The sequence below is a fragment of the Carassius gibelio genome, chromosome B1, assembly GCF_023724105.1.
Source record: "Carassius gibelio isolate Cgi1373 ecotype wild population from Czech Republic chromosome B1, carGib1.2-hapl.c, whole genome shotgun sequence".
Taxonomy (NCBI): Eukaryota; Metazoa; Chordata; class Actinopteri; order Cypriniformes; family Cyprinidae; genus Carassius; species Carassius gibelio.
Genome location: NC_068396.1, coordinates 10,007,995 through 10,027,825, shown reverse-complemented (window position 1 = coordinate 10,027,825; position 19,831 = coordinate 10,007,995). Strand labels below are relative to the sequence as shown.

The following is a 19,831-nucleotide window of genomic DNA, read 5'->3' as shown; positions in this document are numbered from 1 at the left end:
TAGACAGACCGCTTGCATTCGCCAGACTGAATGTGACTTATTCTAATCGAAACTAGAGTAAAAACCAAGTGGGAATTACGAGTAGTTTTCCACTAAACCATTATTCTTTGAAAACTATTTAATGGTTTATGTGCAGACATTCATATATTCATTTTACAATAAGTGGAGGCTAACGGCTGCTTCGCAACCATTTTTTTTTTAAGTTCTGGGGCTGGTTGCATAAGACCGTTTTAAGAGCTAGACTGACCAACTAGCAGTGATTCATTAATCTTATTTTTATTGTTTAAAGTTAGACGGCAAGATTAAGAATATTTTATTATAGGTGCTAAAATGCAACAATCCTATGCAAATTTTTGAAAAATATGGCTTTTGTTGAATTACAGCTCACTTTTTTATCCTAGGAAATACAAACTAGGGGAAAAAAATTATATAATTTAAAATAATTTCTTAAAGTTAAGATAACTGCCAACTAGTCATAAATCCCCAAAGGGTAATATTTTATGAAATTTTAGCTTTTTTCAAATATTAAACTTTTAAAAAAAATATTGTAAATTGTAACTATTAAATATTTACTTATATAAACTAACATAATATATAAATTAGCATACTTGGTTAATTAGATGTCATTAAGCCAGTACGCCATATTAAGTTAATTGCCTGCGAGCTTCTCCTCATGTCTATACGGTAATGCGACAGAGAGTCGAGTGGTTATGATGCAATCGTTAGCCTATTTTTTACAAAAACTGTTTATACAGGGCCATAATGTAACATAGAAGGTAATGGAGCCCTTTATACATTGTCGTGTATCTTTAGAAATAAATAATGGACAAACAGAGTCTTTAAACGATTGCGTCATAACCACTCGACTCTCTGTCGCATTACCGTACCGTAACTTATATTTATTGAACTACAATAATGTCATAAATATTTGTTGAATTAGTGAAGTTTACGTTTCTTTATTTCTAGTGTTTCTCTATATGGCAAGCCTCTCTCTAAAAAATATGGCTTTTGTTGAATTACAGCTCACTTTTTTATCCTAGGAAATACAAACTAGGGGAAAAAAATAATATAATTTAAAATAATTTCTTAAAGTTAAGATAACTGCCAACTAGTCATAAATACCCAAAGGGTAATATTTTATGAAATTTTAGCTTTTTTCAAATATTAAACTTTAAAAAAAATATTGTAAATTGTAACTATTAAATATTTACTTATATAAACTAACATAATATATAAATTAGCATACTTGGTTAATTAGATGTCTGTCTTTCAGATGGAAGTACTGTGGGTTGCCAATAGATAGGGAGAGCTAGAAAGGCCTCGGAGATCGAGCAGATCCTCTCACCCTTCCTGATCTTGCTCTGCTTAGACTTAATAGGCTGCCGAGAAACCCAGTAATGTATCTGGCACATATTCTGAGAGATAATTTGCAGCGAAAAACAAAAAGGTCCTCTCCACTTCCTGTGATACTGCATATAATGGTTGCACTGCGATTCTTTGCTTCTGGATCATTCCAAGCAGTTTTAAGTAATACTGTGGGAATTAGTCAATTGAGTGTGTCCCAATTTGTTTTCAGCATGTCAAGGGCCCTCAGCAGAATGGTGAAATACTTCATTAAGTTCCCATCAACAGCGGCAGAACAAATCCTTGTTAAACAAATTCTTTAAGATTGCAGCATTTCAAAATGTATTGGGTGCAGTGGATGGGACACACATTGCCATCAAGGTAAATGATATTCAATACATTAATTAGTTATATTAAAACATTTTTAGGCCCCATCTGATGATGAAGAATTATATAAGAATTTTCATTCAATTAATGCCCATAGTTTGTGATGCTTCACTGAAAGTAAACTTTGTAGCAAAATGGCCTGGGAGTACACATGATGACCAACTCAGCGCTTTGTTAACAATTCACTGAAGGCCAAATACCTGATGGGTGGCTGTTAGTTAAAGAACATTTTTGGCATGTCAACCTCAAATATGTAACAAATTCATTTTACATATGACTTTGCATTTCTAGGATTTTCGGTCTCATGTTTTCTATGCTTGTAGTAAACTTCCAAGTGTCTTCTTTCAAATGAGAACACGACAATAATAATAATGTTAAAGGGGGGGTGAAATGCTCGTTTTCACTCAATATCCTGTTAATCTCGAGTACCTATAGAGTAGTACTGCATCCTTCATAACTCCAAAAAGTCTTTAGTTTTATTATATTCATAAGAGAAAGATAGTCTGTACCGATTTTTCCTGGAAAAACACGACCGGCTGGAGGCGTGACGTGTGGGCGGAGCTAAAGAATCACGAGCGCCAGTAGGCTTTTGCGTTGAGAGCGTTTGGAAGCTGTGACATTATCGTGAGGACAAAACCAATTGTCTCAGTTGAGTTCCAATGGGGTCGCTGTGTCCATTTCTTTTACTGTCTATGGACAAAACCAACCAAAACAAACCATGGCTAACAGTCAGATTCAGCGTATATTTATGATCCAGAATCAGATCCAGAGGCTGAAATTTAACAAGAGCAGCATCAGCAACAACGTCTCTATGTGGTATGTACTGAAACTGTATATATTTGCTTAGCGGTTTTGGGAAATGACTAAGTTCCACTTTGTCGTCTTTTTTTATATATATCTATATTTTTTTTAAGCTGTACATGTGGAAAGTGCAGTTTGATGACAACATCACATGTTGTTTACTTGATGTGCTTATGCACGGATAGCTAAGTTAATAACACAGAGATATTTGAAGCAGTTTTACTCGTGCAGTTGGATGACAACATCGCATGTTGTTTACTTGATGTGCTTACGCGCTGATAGCTAAGTTAACAACACAGAGATATTTGAAGCAGTTTTACTCACCGCTTGTGGTTCCAACACACGATCATGACCCTTTTTCGTTGGGACTGCATTAACCTTAAGAAATAAACGATGTGCAAATCTTTGTAAAACAAGCATCTTCGAAATGCAGGGAACAAACAAAAACACTTGCACAACTCCGTTGATGCTCTGTAAAAATAAACTCCATCCACTGGTCCCTTAATGCTGTTTCTCTTTTGGTAATCTGTGCAGGGTTGTCTTGCCCTGGCAACCAAAAACACACTCCTTTTGTGACATTTCGCGACGCTCTCGCTCTGATCAGTGAATGTCTGTTGTGCTCTCAGTGCTCTGCTCTACGGGAGCGCGCGCTCTTCCGGCAGACGTGCCCTTAGGACCCATATAAGGAAATTCCGCTCCATCTAACGTCACACAGAGCCATACTCGAAAAAAAAACTTTCCGAAACTTGTGACAAACCAGAAGGAGTATTTTTGGAACAGAAATACTCTTTCAAACGTACAACTTAATTTTTGTAACTTTGTCCATGTTTAGCATGGGAATCCAACTCCTTAACAGTGTAAAAAACTCAGTATGCATGAAATAGCATTACACCCCCCCCCCCCCTTTAATAATTATAATAGATTCATAAATTATAATCAGTTTATTTTAGGTATAATGTTGTGTCTGTGCTCATAAATATCTGTTTTATAGGGGATAGTGGCTACCCCTCAAGACCCTGGCTGATGACTCCAATTCTTCATCCAGCGTCAGAAACACATGAGAGATACAACAGGACACAAAGGAAAACGAGGGAAGTTGTGGAGAGATGCATTGGAGTTTTGAAATCTAGATTCCGATGCATTGATCGCTCTGGGGGAGTGCTCTTGTACACACCTGAGAGGGCATGCCAAATTATTGCAGCAGTGTGTGTGCTGCATAATATATGCCAGATGCATTGTGTGCCCCTTCCCAACATTCCAGAGGCACCCGGCAAGCCTGATGACCCTCTGAGGCATGTAGCAAACCCTCCAAGCAACTCAGGATTGCAAGCCCGCAATAATCTAATAGCCAGACGATTCACCTGAAAAAAAAAAAACAAAAAAAAAACTGATAATGCATTGCTGTTACTTTAAAATCATTACTGCATTTATTGTTACTTTAAAAACATACTGCATTTACTGTTACAATAAAAAACATACTGCATTTACTGTTACTTTAAAAACATACTCCATTTACCTTTACTTTAAAAACATACTGCATTTACTGTTAATAGAAAAAAACATACTGCATTTACCGTTACTATAAAAAACATACTGCATTTACCCTTACTTTAAAAAACATACTGCATTTACTGTTAATAGAAAAAAAACATACTGCATTTACTGTTACTATAAAAAAAACATACTCCATTTACCATTACTTTAAAACATACTGCATTTACCATTACTTTAAAAACATACTGCATTTACTGTTACTATAAAAAACATACTGCATTTACTGTTACTTTAAAAACATACTCCATTTACCGTTACTTTAAAAACATACTGCATTTACTGTTAATAGAAAAAAAACATACTGCATTTACCGTTACTATAAAAAAACATACTACATTTACCCTTACTTTAAAAAACATACTGCATTTACTGTTACTATAAAAAAAACATACTCCATTTACCATTACTTTAAAACATACTGCATTTACCATTACTTTACAAACATACTGCATTTACTGTTACTATAAAAAACATGCTGCATTTACTGTTACTATAAAAAACATACTGCATTTACTGTTACTTTAAAAACATACTCCATTTACCGTTACTTTAAAAACATACTGCATTTACTGTTAATAGAAAAAAAACATACTGCATTTACCGTTACTATAAAAAAACATACTACATTTACCCTTACTTTAAAAACATACTGCATTTACCCTTACTTTAAAAAATACTGCATTTACCGTTACTTTAAAAACATACTGCATTTACCGTTACTATAAAAACATACTGCATTTAATCTTACTTTAAAAACATACTGCATTTACCCTTACTTTAAAAACATACTGGATTTACCGTTACTATAAAAACATACTACATTTACCGTTACTTTAAAACCATACTGCATTTACCTTTACTATAAAAAAAACATACTGAATTTACCGTTACGATAAAAAACATACTGCATTTACTGTTACTTAAAAAAACTTTACTGCATTTGGTTAATAAATATTTTATTTTCAAGTAAATTATTGCAATTCAATACAGTCACAATTCTGTCACAAAGTAAATATTTATGGAATTATTATAATTTTTTTCATAAAAAATATTTATTGAACTACGATACTGTCATAAATATTTGTTGAATTAGTAAAGTTTACGTTTCTTTATTTCTAGTGTTTCTCTATATGGCAAGCCTCTCTCTACAGCTTGAAGCAACTCCTCCTGAACATTTCGGAGTGCAGCAGCTTCTTTCAACAGCTGGGTCTGGATGTCCATCATTTCCTCTGTTTGGACCATAGACTGTATAAAAAGGTTTGGAACCTCTATGGTTTGGGAGTTTGGTACAGGGGAGGGTTGCCATCTACCTGTCATTTTTGCTCCCTTGATCTTTCTGCTCTTTTTTTTTTTTTTTTTTTTACTGTCGACTTTAGTGTTATCCAGTAAATTTTCCTCGAAAAGAACCTCTAACTTAGCTCTTGCTTTAGTGAAGTTTCTATTTCTTTCTTGTCATCGATGTCAAATGATGTAATTATTTTACTTTTCCCTGCGAGTAAATTCACTTTTGACGGTTAGTGTCATAAAAATGCATTCAAACTGTACATTCAAAACATTAAAAAACATGATCAGGATGTGGTTACTACTTTAAAGAAGTATAATAATGTGATATAATTAAAATGTGGCGGTAATACATTTGTTGTAAATCTATACTAATTTAATTTTTCTTCATTAAAAAAAAAAAGATGTTCTTAAGAAAATATTTGAGACCTTCTTAAGAATTTTTCAAGAATTGCACTTAGGCACGTTCTTAAGAACTTCTTAGAATTTCTCTCAAAAATTTTCTTAACTTCTTTTTAAGAACATTTCCGTGAATCCAGCCCCAGACATTGGACTCCACCTAAAGCCAGATCCTTTGCAGTCCTTGCCAGCAAAAGAAGGCAGGTTAGGCCCCAAGTGCACTGAAAATGAGGTAGTTACACACCTATAGTCATATATTAGCACATGCTTTACTGATTTTGCATTCTAGCAAAAGAGTTTTCAGTGGAATTCTAGTCATTACGTCATAGAAGCTGTATTTCTTGGCAGTTCATGCAGTTATATATTCAGCCACGAGGAGGTAGTGCGTACATTTATTGTGTGATCTGGCGAGAAACTTGACCTTTCCACAGACACTCTACACCACAATCTCTTAAAGCTCCTCAAACCATCCTGTTTAGGTTTCACTCTTGGTTTTTAATTGTTCGCTAAAACTAAACCCAATAAAACCATTATCATTACTTAGAATACAATTAATGTTAAAATAAAATATACTAGTTAACAATTCTTTTGTAAACTTATTTTTAGTTGCCAAGAAAGGATGAAGCTGCAACCTCTTTCTGTAGTGACCTTTACAATAACAACAAAAAAAGGCAAATTATAATTAGCTCATAAAATGATTTAACCCTGCAGGAAGTAACAAAGCATGACTATAAAATGAAGAGCTCAGGTGATGTGTACTAATAGATTAACTGTCTGAAACGATGTAGACTCCGGTGAAACTAGCTGTGAAATGACCATTTTGGGGATGTTCCACAAAGGAAGTGATTCATTAATAAATAAGTGAAGTGAAAAAACACTTACATTATATGCAGAATTTGATTCCCTCGTAAACATACTTTATTTTCGTCAATATGAAATACCACACTGCAACAGTTTTATTTGTGCACAATGTCATGACATTACCAAAAAAAAAAAAAAAATTATATATATATTTTTTTGTCATATATTAGGAATAAAAAAATTAACATTTTGCTTTTCAACCTACATTCTCAAAGTCAGGAACATACAAGCGCTTAAAGGAATAATATCACAGCAAACTGAATATTGTGCTTTCATTTTCTCTCTTATGTCTTTCCAAACTTTTATGACTTACTTTCCTCTGTGGAATACAAAAGGAGTTATTTTAGCTAATGTCCATGCTGCTCTTTTCCACAAAACATCAATTTCACACCGGTGAGCTCCACAGAAACACATGACTACAGTATGATTCAGAGCTGCCAGATTCTGGATAAATTGAGAAGCACGATTTATTTGTCTCAAGTAGAGTTCACGATTCTCCCATGATTCTGAGCTAAACACAATAACGTGTGACAAAATATAAGGGCTCTGCAGTAAATATTGAATTCAGACAGATTTGAATGCTCCAGTATGATTTTTTTTTTTTAAGGTTTAATAGAATTTAATTGCTGTCATTTAAAAATAGGATTGCGTGGGTGTGTGAATCGAGCTTGTGATCTTAATCTTGCTGCTCTAGCATGATTAGATTCCTGAAGCCATGCTATAACTTTGTGTAAGCAACAGACTGATATTTAAGATACTTCTCGAATATAATCCATCCATTGCAGCTCTTAAAGTCTCTATAACTGTCAAACCTGATATGACAAGTCTTGAGGCAACACTTTTGATTGCAATTTGAGCAAAAATCAAACGGAAGATTTCACACAGAGCTATCGTATTGTATGTACAAACTGTACTTTGTACTGTACAGACTACTTTGACAGTGATTTTTATGCTTTGTGAAGGTTTTATTGTGCTGCAGTCTTTCAAAGTGAAAACAAATCTCTAAAGAAAGCCAAACAGAGCATTTTCATTTTTTGTGTCTCTTTCGGGAATATACTGAGTGAATCGTTAATGAGTCATGAACAAGGCAAAATATGTAGAAATGTTGTGCCAGCACAAGTCTCGACTTGTGGTAAATATCTTGCAAAATAACGAGCACGTCAATTACTGGGAAATTACTGGGAAACAAGGGTGTGATCCTTGAAGCTGAAGTCACAGACGAGGGAGAGGTGATCTGAAGGGTAGTTATAGGAAGGAAGCCTATTGGGTCCAATTTGTTCGGCTGTAGGAAAGTCCAGAACCGCATTAACATCAAACGCTCTGTGCGAATACCACACGTAATCCAGCGTGTGGCAGCTCTCGCCACTTGGGCGGATCTTCCACGTTGTGTAAGGAGGCTCGGTTTTCCCATCTGCACTCAAATGCTTGTACGCACTGTCCAATCCCAGACTAGATGTTGCGAAATTCCTATAGACGTCTTCTGACGGCTCGGCATTAAAATCGCCACATACGATCAGAGGAATGTCGGTATCTGTTTTTTCTTCGTTCTCGATTCTCTGTGCAACATTTCTTAGGTTCCGTAGCAGATCCGAGCCCTGCGCACTGCGTAGGACCTCCCAACCACTCCGTGCCTTCAGGTGCGTCACCGCGACACAAAACACACGCTCTGTTGCTCGGCAGCGTAGAGCGGCGATGATCGCCACCTGATTGGTCTTCAGCATCATGGCGGACAGTCGTAGGTGTGTTGTGTTTAGCAATTGGAAGCGTTTGTGATTGAAGAACAGGGCACAGCCGTCCGGGCCATTGTTGTTCTCCAAATCCAGACATGGAGACCATGGTTTGGGATAGAAACTGCTCTGGTAGCCCAAACTTGCCAGAACAGGCTGAAACATGTCAAAGTAGTGATCAACTTCCTGTAGGCAAATGATGTCAGGTCTGTAGGTTATGATCTCCTGCAGGATCAAATACTTCCTTTCAGCCCAGTTCAGAGCATCCATGGGGCACTGCACAAAACTGTCCATGCCTTCACCCAATGCTGCAACAGGATGGAGAATAGAGGGAAAAAAATGGTTTAAATGAAAATGACTTTTAATCATCCCAGCTAAAGAAATTCCCAAAATTGACTTTTTCTTTTATAAATTTGTGAAAAATTAGCAGTTCTGTTTTAATACAACTGACATTTTCTTACAGGCTTATGGATATACCTTCAATTAATTTGAATTTTTATATTTTCTGTTTGTATATTAATAGCTTTAGTTAAGTAATAACCTCGCCTTAATTCATCAAGAATAATAAAAAAAAAAGATCAAAATGACAGTAAAGACATTTACAAAAAAATTATAATAATAAAAAAAGAAAAAAATGAATTCAAACTGAAGAAATTAAGTCACCTACATCTTTGATGCCCTGGGGGTAAACAGATAATTTGGGTGAATTATCCCTTTAAGACTTTTATATGTCATTCAGTGTCATTTCTTTATGAAGATTTATACCTTGCGCAAGTACATTCCACTGCATAACTCTGATCGTCTGCCTGGCGGCTCCATGCCCGGTCTGAACGAAAGCTCTCTGCAGCTGGGCTGGCCGGTTTCTCAAAACCTCCCTACATTCCCGCAACAGCTCCGAAGGGTCCACTGGGTCTTGAACCAGATCCAGATTTGTATCTGGACTGTAAGTGGAGTCACACGGGTGAGGGAGAGCAGGTCTGCTGATGGTCTTAGCCAGGGCACTGTAGAGACTGCTAGTGCTGCTGCCCATGGAACATGCTGAAAGAAGCAAAACAACCTTCACATTAGGATCTTTCTTGATTCTAACCCCGAGGAATTCTATCACCAACTCTCTTACATTTACATTACATTTACATTTATTCATTTAGCTGACGCTTTTATCCAAAGCGACTTACAATTGTTATATATGTCAGAGGTCACACGCCTCTGGAGCAACTAGGGGTTAAGTGTCTTGCTCAGGGACACATTGGTGTCTAACAGTGGATTCGAACCCGGGTCTCCCACACCAAAGCCATGTGTCTTATCCACTGCGCCAACACCACCCCTCTTAAACTCTGTTACATTGCTGCAAACAGTTGTTAGTGTGAACACACCTTTACAATGAGCAGTTGTGCAGATCTAAAATCAGGATTTGCCACCTATTTCTACTTTAACATTCAACCCTGTATCTTTTTCAAATAGGACAAGCAAACACATGGTTAATTCATTTATACTGAGAGCAGCTAGGACCGACCAGACATGAGTTGTATAAAACACCTCACACTCAGAGCTGAGAGGCGTTCATGCATGTAATAGCTCCATTGATTAACATACAAGTTCACGTGTGTAGACTTCTTCACTTTAAATGAACGTCTTGGTTGGCTACACCAGAGCTTTCTGTTGGTCTGTAGGTTCCTGGTAATCCATCTTAACCTTAAACAACTAAACATGCCTTGATTTACGCCTAGTTAGCTTTGAGCTCTATAGATCACTGGGGGGCTTGCTGCTCAGTGTTGCTAAATTAATTATTATGGTTAATTTATCCATATCATAATCTTTAATGACACTTGAATAGATCCCAATTTGCAACATAATATAAAAAAATGATAACTAAAATAACTTCCCTTTTTTTTTCTCCTGTAGCTAAGGTGGTAGAGCATTGTGTCAGCAAGCGCAAGGTTGTGGGTTAAAATCCCAGGGAACACGTGTTTGGAGAAAATTGTTAGCTTGAACGCAATGAAAGTTGCTTTGGATAAAAGCGTCTGCTAAATGCATAAATGTAAACGTAATCTCTTAACACCACCACTGACAAAGACTGGCAGCAAAGATGCATGATGTTCAAAAAGATTTCCATTTTGAATAAATAAACTTTTTATTCATCAAACAATCCTGAGGAAAGTATTAAGATTTCAAAAACAAAGCTGCACAACGGTTTCCAACATTAATAATAAACCAGCATATTAAAACGATTTCTGAAAGATCATGTGATACTGAAGACTGTAGTAATGGCTAATGAAAATTCAGCTTTGCCACCACAGGAATAAATTATATTAACATTGAAAGCCATTATTTTAAATTGTAATAAGACTTCACAGTATTATTGCATTTTGTATCATTAAATAAAAGCAGTCCAAAAATCATACTGATCCCACACTATATAACAGTAGTTTGTGTGTCAAAGTACCATAGTATTGCTATTTAATACCAACTGCACCACAGTATCAACATAGTACTTCTTTGTAAAGAAGGCTACACAAAAAAAAAAAAAAAAAAAAAAAACATAAAAAATTGTCCATTTATGACCTCATATATTATACTGGGTTCATCTCAAGTCCTCAAAACACAACTGGAGTTAAAACCAAGTGGCACAGATAGTGGCACTAACCATTCAAATGACTTAACCAACCGATAAAAATGACATCTATCATTAGAATGATAAGAATCTTACCAACAACCTCCATGTTTTCAGGTCTGGATTTCAAGTCTGTATTACAGCAGTGTGTGTGTTTGTGGTAAAGTTGTGTGAGCGATGCTCAGCAGAAATGCACAACTGGCTGCGTGTGTTAAACTGTTTCTGACAGAATGAGATTACAGACTTGAGACGTCAGGAGACCATATGGACGCACACACACACACACATGCCGAGTACACAGGTCAGAAGGGTGTCCCAGGGTACATAAAGCAACCATGTCACCACATGTGGTTTTTGCAGCTCTACATTATACGCATTTAGTACCAAAGCAAAATGCTGACGGTAATAAAACACAGTCTTGGTCAACAAACCACACCATCTTTCTTGCAAAAGTGTGATAAATAACATATGGTGTAATTCATTTAATGGCGAATGTGTCTAACTGTGTGAGTTGGCATTCAGGATGTTGGGCAAGGTTACAACATTAGCGATTTGTACATTCCCAATGATCTGTAGCAAGTCACCTACTTTTTTTTAGCACACATTTATGTTACTAAGTGAGTATTTGATCAAGATATAGTTCATGTTGATTTAATCATTCTAACATTTTAAATACATTTTTACTGTAATGTTACTTAAAAGGGATCATTTAAAATCTGACAAAATGTACCATGGTTGCATAAAAGTTTGACATTAGTAAACAATTTTTTATTAATACTTTATTAATAATAAATGAATACTTCTATTCAGCAAAGACACAATAAATTGATTTAAAGGTGACAGTAAAACTATTGGTAATGTTACAAAAGAATGAATGAATGAATAAATGAATGCGTAGTGAAATATCTAACACTGAAATTTGACCCCATCACTCCACCATGGTAGTGCCACTGTCCATTTTGGGAAGGAATGTATGGGAGTGTCATATCTTTCAGGTCAGTAGTGTGCTAATATACCTCAGTGCCACTCAACATTATGTTTGAGGTCATGCTTAAAAGTCAGATCAAAAATAGCTTCATCCACACAAACAGAATGTGGGGAAGTACAGCAACACTGTTATTACAGATGAAGGGTTAGATTAATATAACTCTACTACAGGGGTAACACTGCATTGTGAGAAAAAAAGTTCTCCCCATGCATGTTGTAATAAATGAAGATATTGTCTCTTATCTTATTCTAGCTCCATGCATGAGATTAATCGGATCTTCTGCAGTTTGACTCCTAGTTAACCTGCTTATCTGTGCCATTAAAGAAGTTGTTAACTGTAACATTTCTTGTGAAAAATCATAAGATCTGATATAATGGTATTGGTATTTCAGAGTACATGAAGTGCCTGTCTTTACTTGCACACTTCATGCATATTCACATAAAGACAATGGTGGCTGCATACCCCCTATCTATAGAGTAAGTGAAACATAGTTTGGGAAAGAGTAGTATGTCAGAATTCACAGGATTCATAAAACAGTTGGCAATAAGTGCCTGAATGACCTATAAATTCCAGCAAGATTGTGAAGTATGCTTTACAATCCTATGAGGCCACAGGAAAGGAGTTGTTAATGGCAGTGTAGCGACAATGACATCATAATGAATGCAGTTAATCTACATTACATTCCTACTACACACTTTTGTAATTATATATAGAAACATACTGTCACAAAGTAATTGAAGATGTAATGTGTGAACTCAAATAGACACTGATCCAATGACCTCCTAACTATAGTGTCCATTAATGCAAAATGCATTAAGGTGTAAATACCCTCAAATGATGTTCTAATGTGAATCTGTTTCATTTATTTAAACAGTAACACAATTGCAAGTGTACTATTGCTTACACAGAGCAGTTGTATAAACAAATATTATCAAGTAAATAATGTTTTAGGCAAAAAAAAAAAAAAAAACGAAAATCCAGCATTTAGTTGATCTTGATGAGTAAGGTAAGGTGAGTTTTAATTAGGGCTAGAGCTGAACTCTGCAGGGCTATGGTTTGCCAGGACCTGAGTTCCCCACCCCTGCACTTCAAACACAATCAGGACGCCTTCCGGAGCTGTGAGGAGTTCTTTTTTTGTTTTCTTTTTTTGATGCACTTTATTGGACTTTTTATTTTAACTCTCACTTCAATCATCTGAAAGAAGAAAGTCACATATAACTAGGATGGCTTGAGGGTGAGTAAATCATAGGGTCATTTTCATTTTTGGGGTAAACTTACTATCCCTTTAATATCAGCAATATATCTCTGATAGGCTTGTTATCGAAAGGGTTCCTCCACCGCTAAATGAAAATTTTGTCATTATTCACTTACCCCGTGTCGTTCCAAACCTGTAAAAGCTTTGTTCATCTTAAGAACACAATTTAAGATATTGTCAATGAAATCAGGGAGGCTTGAGACTGTCCCATAGATTGCCAAATAAATAACAGTGTGAAGGCCGAGGAAAGTAAAAAAAAAAAAGAAGAAACTGTGAGAAAAGTCCATCTGCCAACAAGTGATTCAACCGTAATGTTATGAAGCGACGAGAATACTTTTGTACACGAAAAAATTTTTTTTTATTAGGGCTGTGCAAAAAAATCGAAGCAACGGGGCAGGATTTGTTGTGAAAACCTGGCAACCATGATCTGAACGCACGTGCTGGAGATACACTTCTAATTACAGGAGCGTCTTTACTGATGAAATGTGCATGAAAATCGCATTCAATTTTTTGCACAGCCCTAAATTTTATTCAACAATTCCTCTTCTCTGCGTCTTTCCAAACCAGTGTAGCGCCATTTTGTCAAATCGGAGTAGTACACAGGTGGCATACGCTCTTCTGTATCAGCTGTGCCACAAGGATACGTTTTTTTTGTATTTACCATAGACTTTAAGGTATTTACGCTTTGGATTGAAAAACAGTGCATCTGCAGAGCGTGGCTGATAAAGGTTTATTTGGCAGTCTATGGGGCAGTCTCAGTCCTCCCTGTTTTTATCCAAAATATCTTAAATTGTGTCTTAAAAAAAGTTTTTACAGGTTTGGTACGACATGGGAGTAAGTGAATAATGACAAAATGTTCAATTTGCGGTGGAGTATACCTTTAACGGCGGGAATGTTTGTTACATCCATACGACAGTAGGTGGCGAAAAATGGATTATGAACGAGTCATTGAATCATTAAAGGGACAATAAGTAACTTTTTAGGTATTTTATTATCTAAAATCAATATTTTTATTCATAAATATACCCTCAATGGTGTACAAATACCTATGCCAATGTTTAAACTAATCCTTGTAAATGAAGAATTTTATTATCTTTATATACATGGGACGGGTAGGTCGACGGAGGCTTCCATGTAGTTCCGCCATCTTGCAAAACTATAATAGCAGAGAGGGACAAAAAGTACTAAGCCAACGCGTTTCCACAGCGCGTTTTCGGTCAGCGCCAGAAACGCAGGTGCAGAGCAGTGAGAGGCGCTTGAAACTGCACCGGCAAGTTTAAAAGTCTGGATTGCATTCTTATTATGGACCATACATATGCCGCGCCACAGGAGAAGAAAACAAAGTCGCCAAAACAGTCAAAAATAGAACGTAAAAGGAAACGTGACCGTAGATTACAGAAAACAAGAGTTAATGTCGGGGAAGCTTTTTCTAGGTGGAAAGAGCTAATGCTTGATAAAGATTTCAAAAGAGACACTGAAGTGGCCAGTTTTCTTCTCGACAGGTAAGTCAGTGTTACAATCTATATTATAATATTTTTTTTATATCTAACAATGCATATAATTCAGAAAATATAACGAATAAAGAAGACATAACTACTAATTACAATATTTAATGTTTTCCACAGTCAGTAATTCATACTGTAACATTCGTTTGTTAGTTGTCATGTTGCAGTTTGTTTGAAATAACACACCTGTTCACCTGAAGGAAAACTCGACGAAGTGCTATTAGAAGACATCCTGTCAAAGCTTTTTGGTACATATCGCCTACCGTAGATGCAACGCGCATTTGAAAAAGCGAGGCGCTGGCGAGCAAAATTAGTTTGAATGCAAAATACAATTTCACCACTAGATGGGAGTAATTCCTGCTTAGTGTCCCTTTAATACAATCGATTCGTTGAAGAATTCATCGATAACAGAAACGCCATTACTGTGTGTTTCCCACTGAAGCTATTAAGCTAACCATTTATCATGCTTAGCGGACGCGTCTGCTTCTTTAAATTCTCGAGCTCATTACAGCAGGATTGATTCTGATTGGTTGGCAATGTTTTTATCGTTCATCAGAAAAAAAATCGTTCTGAAAGTGATTCCAACGATATCGTTTCTCTGTGCTTTTATCGTTATAGTTGTGGTGTGGACTCCGCTATTCTTTAATATTGAGAACGATTTTTAGAACTATATCTTTATCTTTGTCTTTATAATTATCGTGCTTGGTGTGAACGGGCCTTTTGGCATTGTTTGGAACAGGTGATACGGTTTCTAAAAGTGTAAGTTAGTCAGTATTATCTCCATTGAGCAGTTTTATGAAATCAATATCACTCTTGGTGCTGATGTTATGATTATGATTTCCTGCAGCCTCGTGCTTCCTTGATCATACAAATGCTGATATTTACAACTAGCCTAACGTACATCACTCTTACTGCGTAACGTTAAGTTAACTGTTCACAATAAAATAATCGCAGTCATAGGGCAACATTTTCACATCGAAGCATCACTAACTATATAATTTAATAATTCGTAATAGGTTACAATTTAAACGTATGTAGCCTATTGTTTCTTGAATACCGTTGTTTATGTGTAGTTAAACATGTTACAGTATCTTTATTAAACAGAGACCATCACAAGAGCTTGGAGGACATGCAGCACTTTAACATGATTTGTGATTCCAGAACTTCTCCTACGTTACAGTTCATGGAGGAAGTTTGGAGAAATGTGTGAAATCAGTAAAGTGCGCAGCGCCGACCGATCATCGATGAAACAGAAACAAACAAATGCAGAGGAGACGTAAAGGACGACAGAGCGTACAAATTAAAGGTAAGCATGGCTATGTGTAGCCGATTTTGTCACTCACCAGATTGGATTCAAACACTGAATATTCCTCTTGTAGCTTGGTTATTGCATGTGTCGATACGATCTGCCTCCTTTTGGAAACACAAGTGACCTTCTCGAGCATACGCACGACATAAAAACAGCTGTAAACTAACGCAAGGTCACAGCACCAGTGATTACTGATTAACTGTGTTACACTGCCATCTGCTGGATCGAAGTAGTAATGCAAGTAGAAACACAGGAGTCGACCTCAAGGGGGCGCTTGCTTTCAAATCTCTGTAGGGTTTTGTCCTGTAAGAGCCATAATGGTGGATTAGAATTGAAGAACAACCTACTACAATTACGTAAATTTCGAGGTCACTTCTTAGTCCTATTTGATAGGAGTAAAAGCAGTCTTTTAAAGCATATTTCATAAGTTAAACAAATTCTGAAGCACAATATAAAAGCATGCAAAAAGAATCTAAAGGGTTCTCTAACCTGTTGTACAGACAGAGGAGAACTGGTTCAAAGTTCACATCATTGATGAGAGCAAGTCTAATTTAATTTTGTCTTATGGGAGACATTATGTTCGTCGTCAAACTGGGAAAGGAACCCGAGTGTGTAAAGAAGTCAGTGAAAGGTTGAAGAGGAAGTACTTCCCTGTGTTCAGAACCCAATCAGCCAGCAATCTTTTTGCAGGACAAATCATCGATGCGTGGTCACTGTTATTTTGTAAAACACTGTACTAATAGCATGGTATAGCCACAACTAAAATTCCTTCAAATTTTGAATGATGAAGATTATTTAATTATTTCTGAAAAATAAATCAAGTGTTTATAAATTAATCTCTAATTTTGATCTCCACTGTAGGCACACTAGATTCTAGAATGTAATTCAAATGTTAATTTCAAGCATTAATAACCGAAATACAAATACATTTATTGTAGCAGTCACTTTTATTTATTTTTTACTCAGTTATTCCATTCTGTACAGCTCGTAGAAACTTAAAAAAAGATACTTTATTAAAATTCTTCAAATAACAAACATTAAACACAAACAATAAATCCAAGCAGCATAAAAAAGAGAGTATAAGAACATGTTACAACTGGGTTGTAATATGCTTGTATTGCAACCCAGTTGTTGTCCAAGCAGCATAAGGGTGTTGATCAGTATGTATTGCAAGATATTTAGAGAGTTGTAAAGCATACCTTTTTTCAGCTGCTTTAATTTCTTTTATGTTATCTGGTTATCTCAGCTGGTGAGCACGTGTCTTTGCCTTTTGGTCGAGGGGGCCAGTGACCTAGATTCAATGGGATTCAACCCCTCTGTCTAACTGTTTCCTTACAGCCACAGTGTTATCTGCGTCCCAGATGGTCACCAACGAAGCAGTGGTGGTTCCATGGTGTAATGGTTAGCACTCTTCAAATCCAGTGATCCAAGGTCAAATCTGCGTGCTTTCTTGCAGCAGGAAAAGAAAAAGTTTGGTGGTGAGTCTGTTAGTGATTTAGTCTTTGGCCCTGTGAGCGACAGCTGCTCCTGTCATGGTTCCATGGTGTAATGGTTAGCACTCTTGACTCTGAATCCAGTGATCTGATTTCAGATCTCGGCGGGACCTGCTTTTGCCATGAATGTGAGCAGGATCCGGTCTGATTTTTTTTTTTGGGCTGCAGTGAGCCCCACAGGCTCATGTAGGGAGCTGCGCTTCATAGCGTCAAAGCATAGTCTGTTTCTTTAGGGACAAAAAAAGCAGGACCCAGCTTGGAGAATGCGGGCATCGATCCCGCTACCTCTCGCATGCTAAGCGAGCGCTCTACCATTTGAGCTAATTCCCCTGGCTGAAGACATCCTAGGGAGTGACTGCTATTATAACGGGCTTAAAGAAAAGAGGCCGCCTCTCCTCTGTGCTTGCATCTTTGCACTGGACACCATTTAGTTGTAGAAATAACAGAGATTGTGCTTTTGACCGTTTCAGCTGTCCTCCCTGAGATCCCTCATTTTTAAATCCATTCAGAGGCCAACTTTCATTCGTTTGCCTTGGAAACTATATTGAGGTGTTTGAGAACTACATTTGTGTAATTTGCCAGTTTACTGGGATCTAATTGTGGTTTCTTAATAAGAGGCTTAATAACCGCCAGCTTGAATGGTTTTGGTATGTGACCTAAAGATAACGATAAGTTAATAATATTGAGAAGCGGTTCTTCTGCTACAGGTAACAACTCTTTTTCAGTAATTTGGTGGGTACAGGATCTAACAGGCATGTTGATGGTGATACGTTTATTAAGGTCTTCCTGCCCTATAGTTGTAAAGCACTGCAGGTTATCTTTGGGTGTGATGAATGAAGCTGAAGTATTAGACACTGTAGAATTTACATTTGTTATTGACTTTTGATATTTCTGTTGTGTTTTGTAATGTTATTTTTTTTTTCTTGTTAAGAATGTTAACTGTCTCAGCTCATTTTGTTTTTAGCCATGTTTCAGCCCTTAAAAAAGAAATATAATTAGCATTAAACATTGCATGGATTTTTGCATTACATGGCTTTTTTTTACGATTTAACAAAATCTTAAACCAATATTTCATGTGTAAAAAAAAAAAAAAAAAAAAAAAAAAAAAAAACTGGCCTAATCCTTGTACATATAGGACACCGTGGAATATTTTGACCATCTTTAGGTATTTATGCATTACGCAACTTTGTAGGATTACTTTTTTTGTTTAAGTGCAGTAGGCCATTAAAGAAGAAGCCTTTTTGTTGTAGTAGCGGATTTGTAATCTATATGAGCATAACTGTATAGGATGTGAAATATGATCATTATAATATCAAATGCCTCAGTTTCTCTTCCTAACATTGTGTGGCTTTCGGTGATGATGAAACAAAATATTGACACCTACAGTGAACAGTCATGGGAGCATGTGGTACTAAATGCTGATAAAACCCAGTTTTAGGCTGATCTGATCATTCTTCATCTCCCTTGGGCATGCACATGGGGTTTTATTCATGAAACACGAGCAGAGCGGATTTATGTGTGAATCGTTCATAAATCCATTTGCTGCAAATTGTTGTGTTCAGTTCAATAGGACAGAGGAAGTACAGATACATTTTCACAGATATCCATGCTTGTGTTTCATGAATGAAGCCCATGATTATTACATATTGCATATCAGCAGTGATCTATACATCTCTCAGTTTCATTAGCAATAGAAAAGATCTACAAAACCAATCTGACATGTTTTCACAGGTTGGGTCTAACTTCTCTTTGGATTCAAATGTGCCTTTATCGCTGTATGAGGTTTAATGAAGCATAAATGCAAGATGGAGCCAGATTTGTAAGAACAGTGAGGGTCATGATAAATTATAACACATTACCCTACCTAAAGCATCATTCACTGTAGTGAGGCAATGAGAAAGATAAATGTGTGAATTTAATAAAGAAAAGATGTCTGCATTTAGGCTGTTTATCAGAATTGTAAAATATTATTACAGTTTAAATTAATGTACTTTAATATGCATTTTATTCATGTGATGTTAAAGCAGATTTTCTTTTAATTTTCTTTCTTTCTTTTTTTTTTTTTTTCAATGAATAATTGTCCCCTGGGGTTAAATTGTGATTTGTTATTTTCTTATAAATATGATTTTTTAAATTCTTTTGACTCCTATTTAACAAAAAATAAAAATAAAAAATAGGTAGATGTTAGATGTTGGAACATGGTTCAAAGGGCAATAGCCATAATGTAGTAATATATTTTATGCAAGCAACATATAAATCATAGTTGTTTCATAATATGGTAGTAAATTGTTCAGCAAAGCCCCATTTGTTTTTGGA

The 19,831-nt window shown here is 36.1% G+C and overlaps 1 protein-coding gene, 1 long non-coding RNA gene and 1 other non-coding gene across 4 annotated transcripts in view; 1 reads left to right on the top strand and 2 right to left on the bottom strand.

Moving 5' to 3' along the window:
* Nucleotides 1-6,661: 6,661 nt before the first annotated feature.
* Nucleotides 6,662-16,218, bottom strand: noctb (nocturnin b). Of its 2 annotated transcripts, none has more exons than XM_052545329.1 (3): nucleotides 16,057-16,218; nucleotides 9,120-9,392; nucleotides 6,662-8,662 (listed from the first exon to the last, which is right to left on the bottom strand). In XM_052545329.1, the coding sequence occupies exons 2-3, from the start codon at nucleotides 9,382-9,384 to the stop codon at nucleotides 7,803-7,805; spliced, it is 1,125 nt and encodes a 374-aa protein (XP_052401289.1). In that variant the 5' UTR covers nucleotides 9,385-9,392; nucleotides 16,057-16,218; the 3' UTR covers nucleotides 6,662-7,802. The 2 variants fall into 2 exon arrangements, with proteins under 2 accessions (XP_052401289.1, XP_052401288.1); XM_052545328.1 differs by lacking the exon at nucleotides 16,057-16,218 and adding an exon at nucleotides 11,062-11,205.
* Nucleotides 15,122-19,831, top strand: part of LOC127948708 (uncharacterized) — a 73,398-nt gene continuing 68,688 nt past the window's right edge. The window contains exons 1-2 of the long non-coding RNA XR_008152161.1: nucleotides 15,122-15,472; nucleotides 15,894-16,019. This is a non-coding gene — a long non-coding RNA (uncharacterized LOC127948708). The remainder of the gene's footprint in view (nucleotides 15,473-15,893; nucleotides 16,020-19,831) is intronic.
* trnaa-agc (transfer RNA alanine (anticodon AGC)) lies at nucleotides 17,773-17,845 on the bottom strand. The gene has a single exon. It is a non-coding gene; the product is annotated as a tRNA-Ala (tRNA).

Coding starts and splice junctions, on each gene's coding strand:
- noctb (XM_052545328.1), bottom strand. Junction 8,663..9,119: donor GTGGAATGTACTTGCGCAAG/GTATAAATCTTC, acceptor ATCCTGTTGCAG/CATTGGGTGAAGGCATGGAC.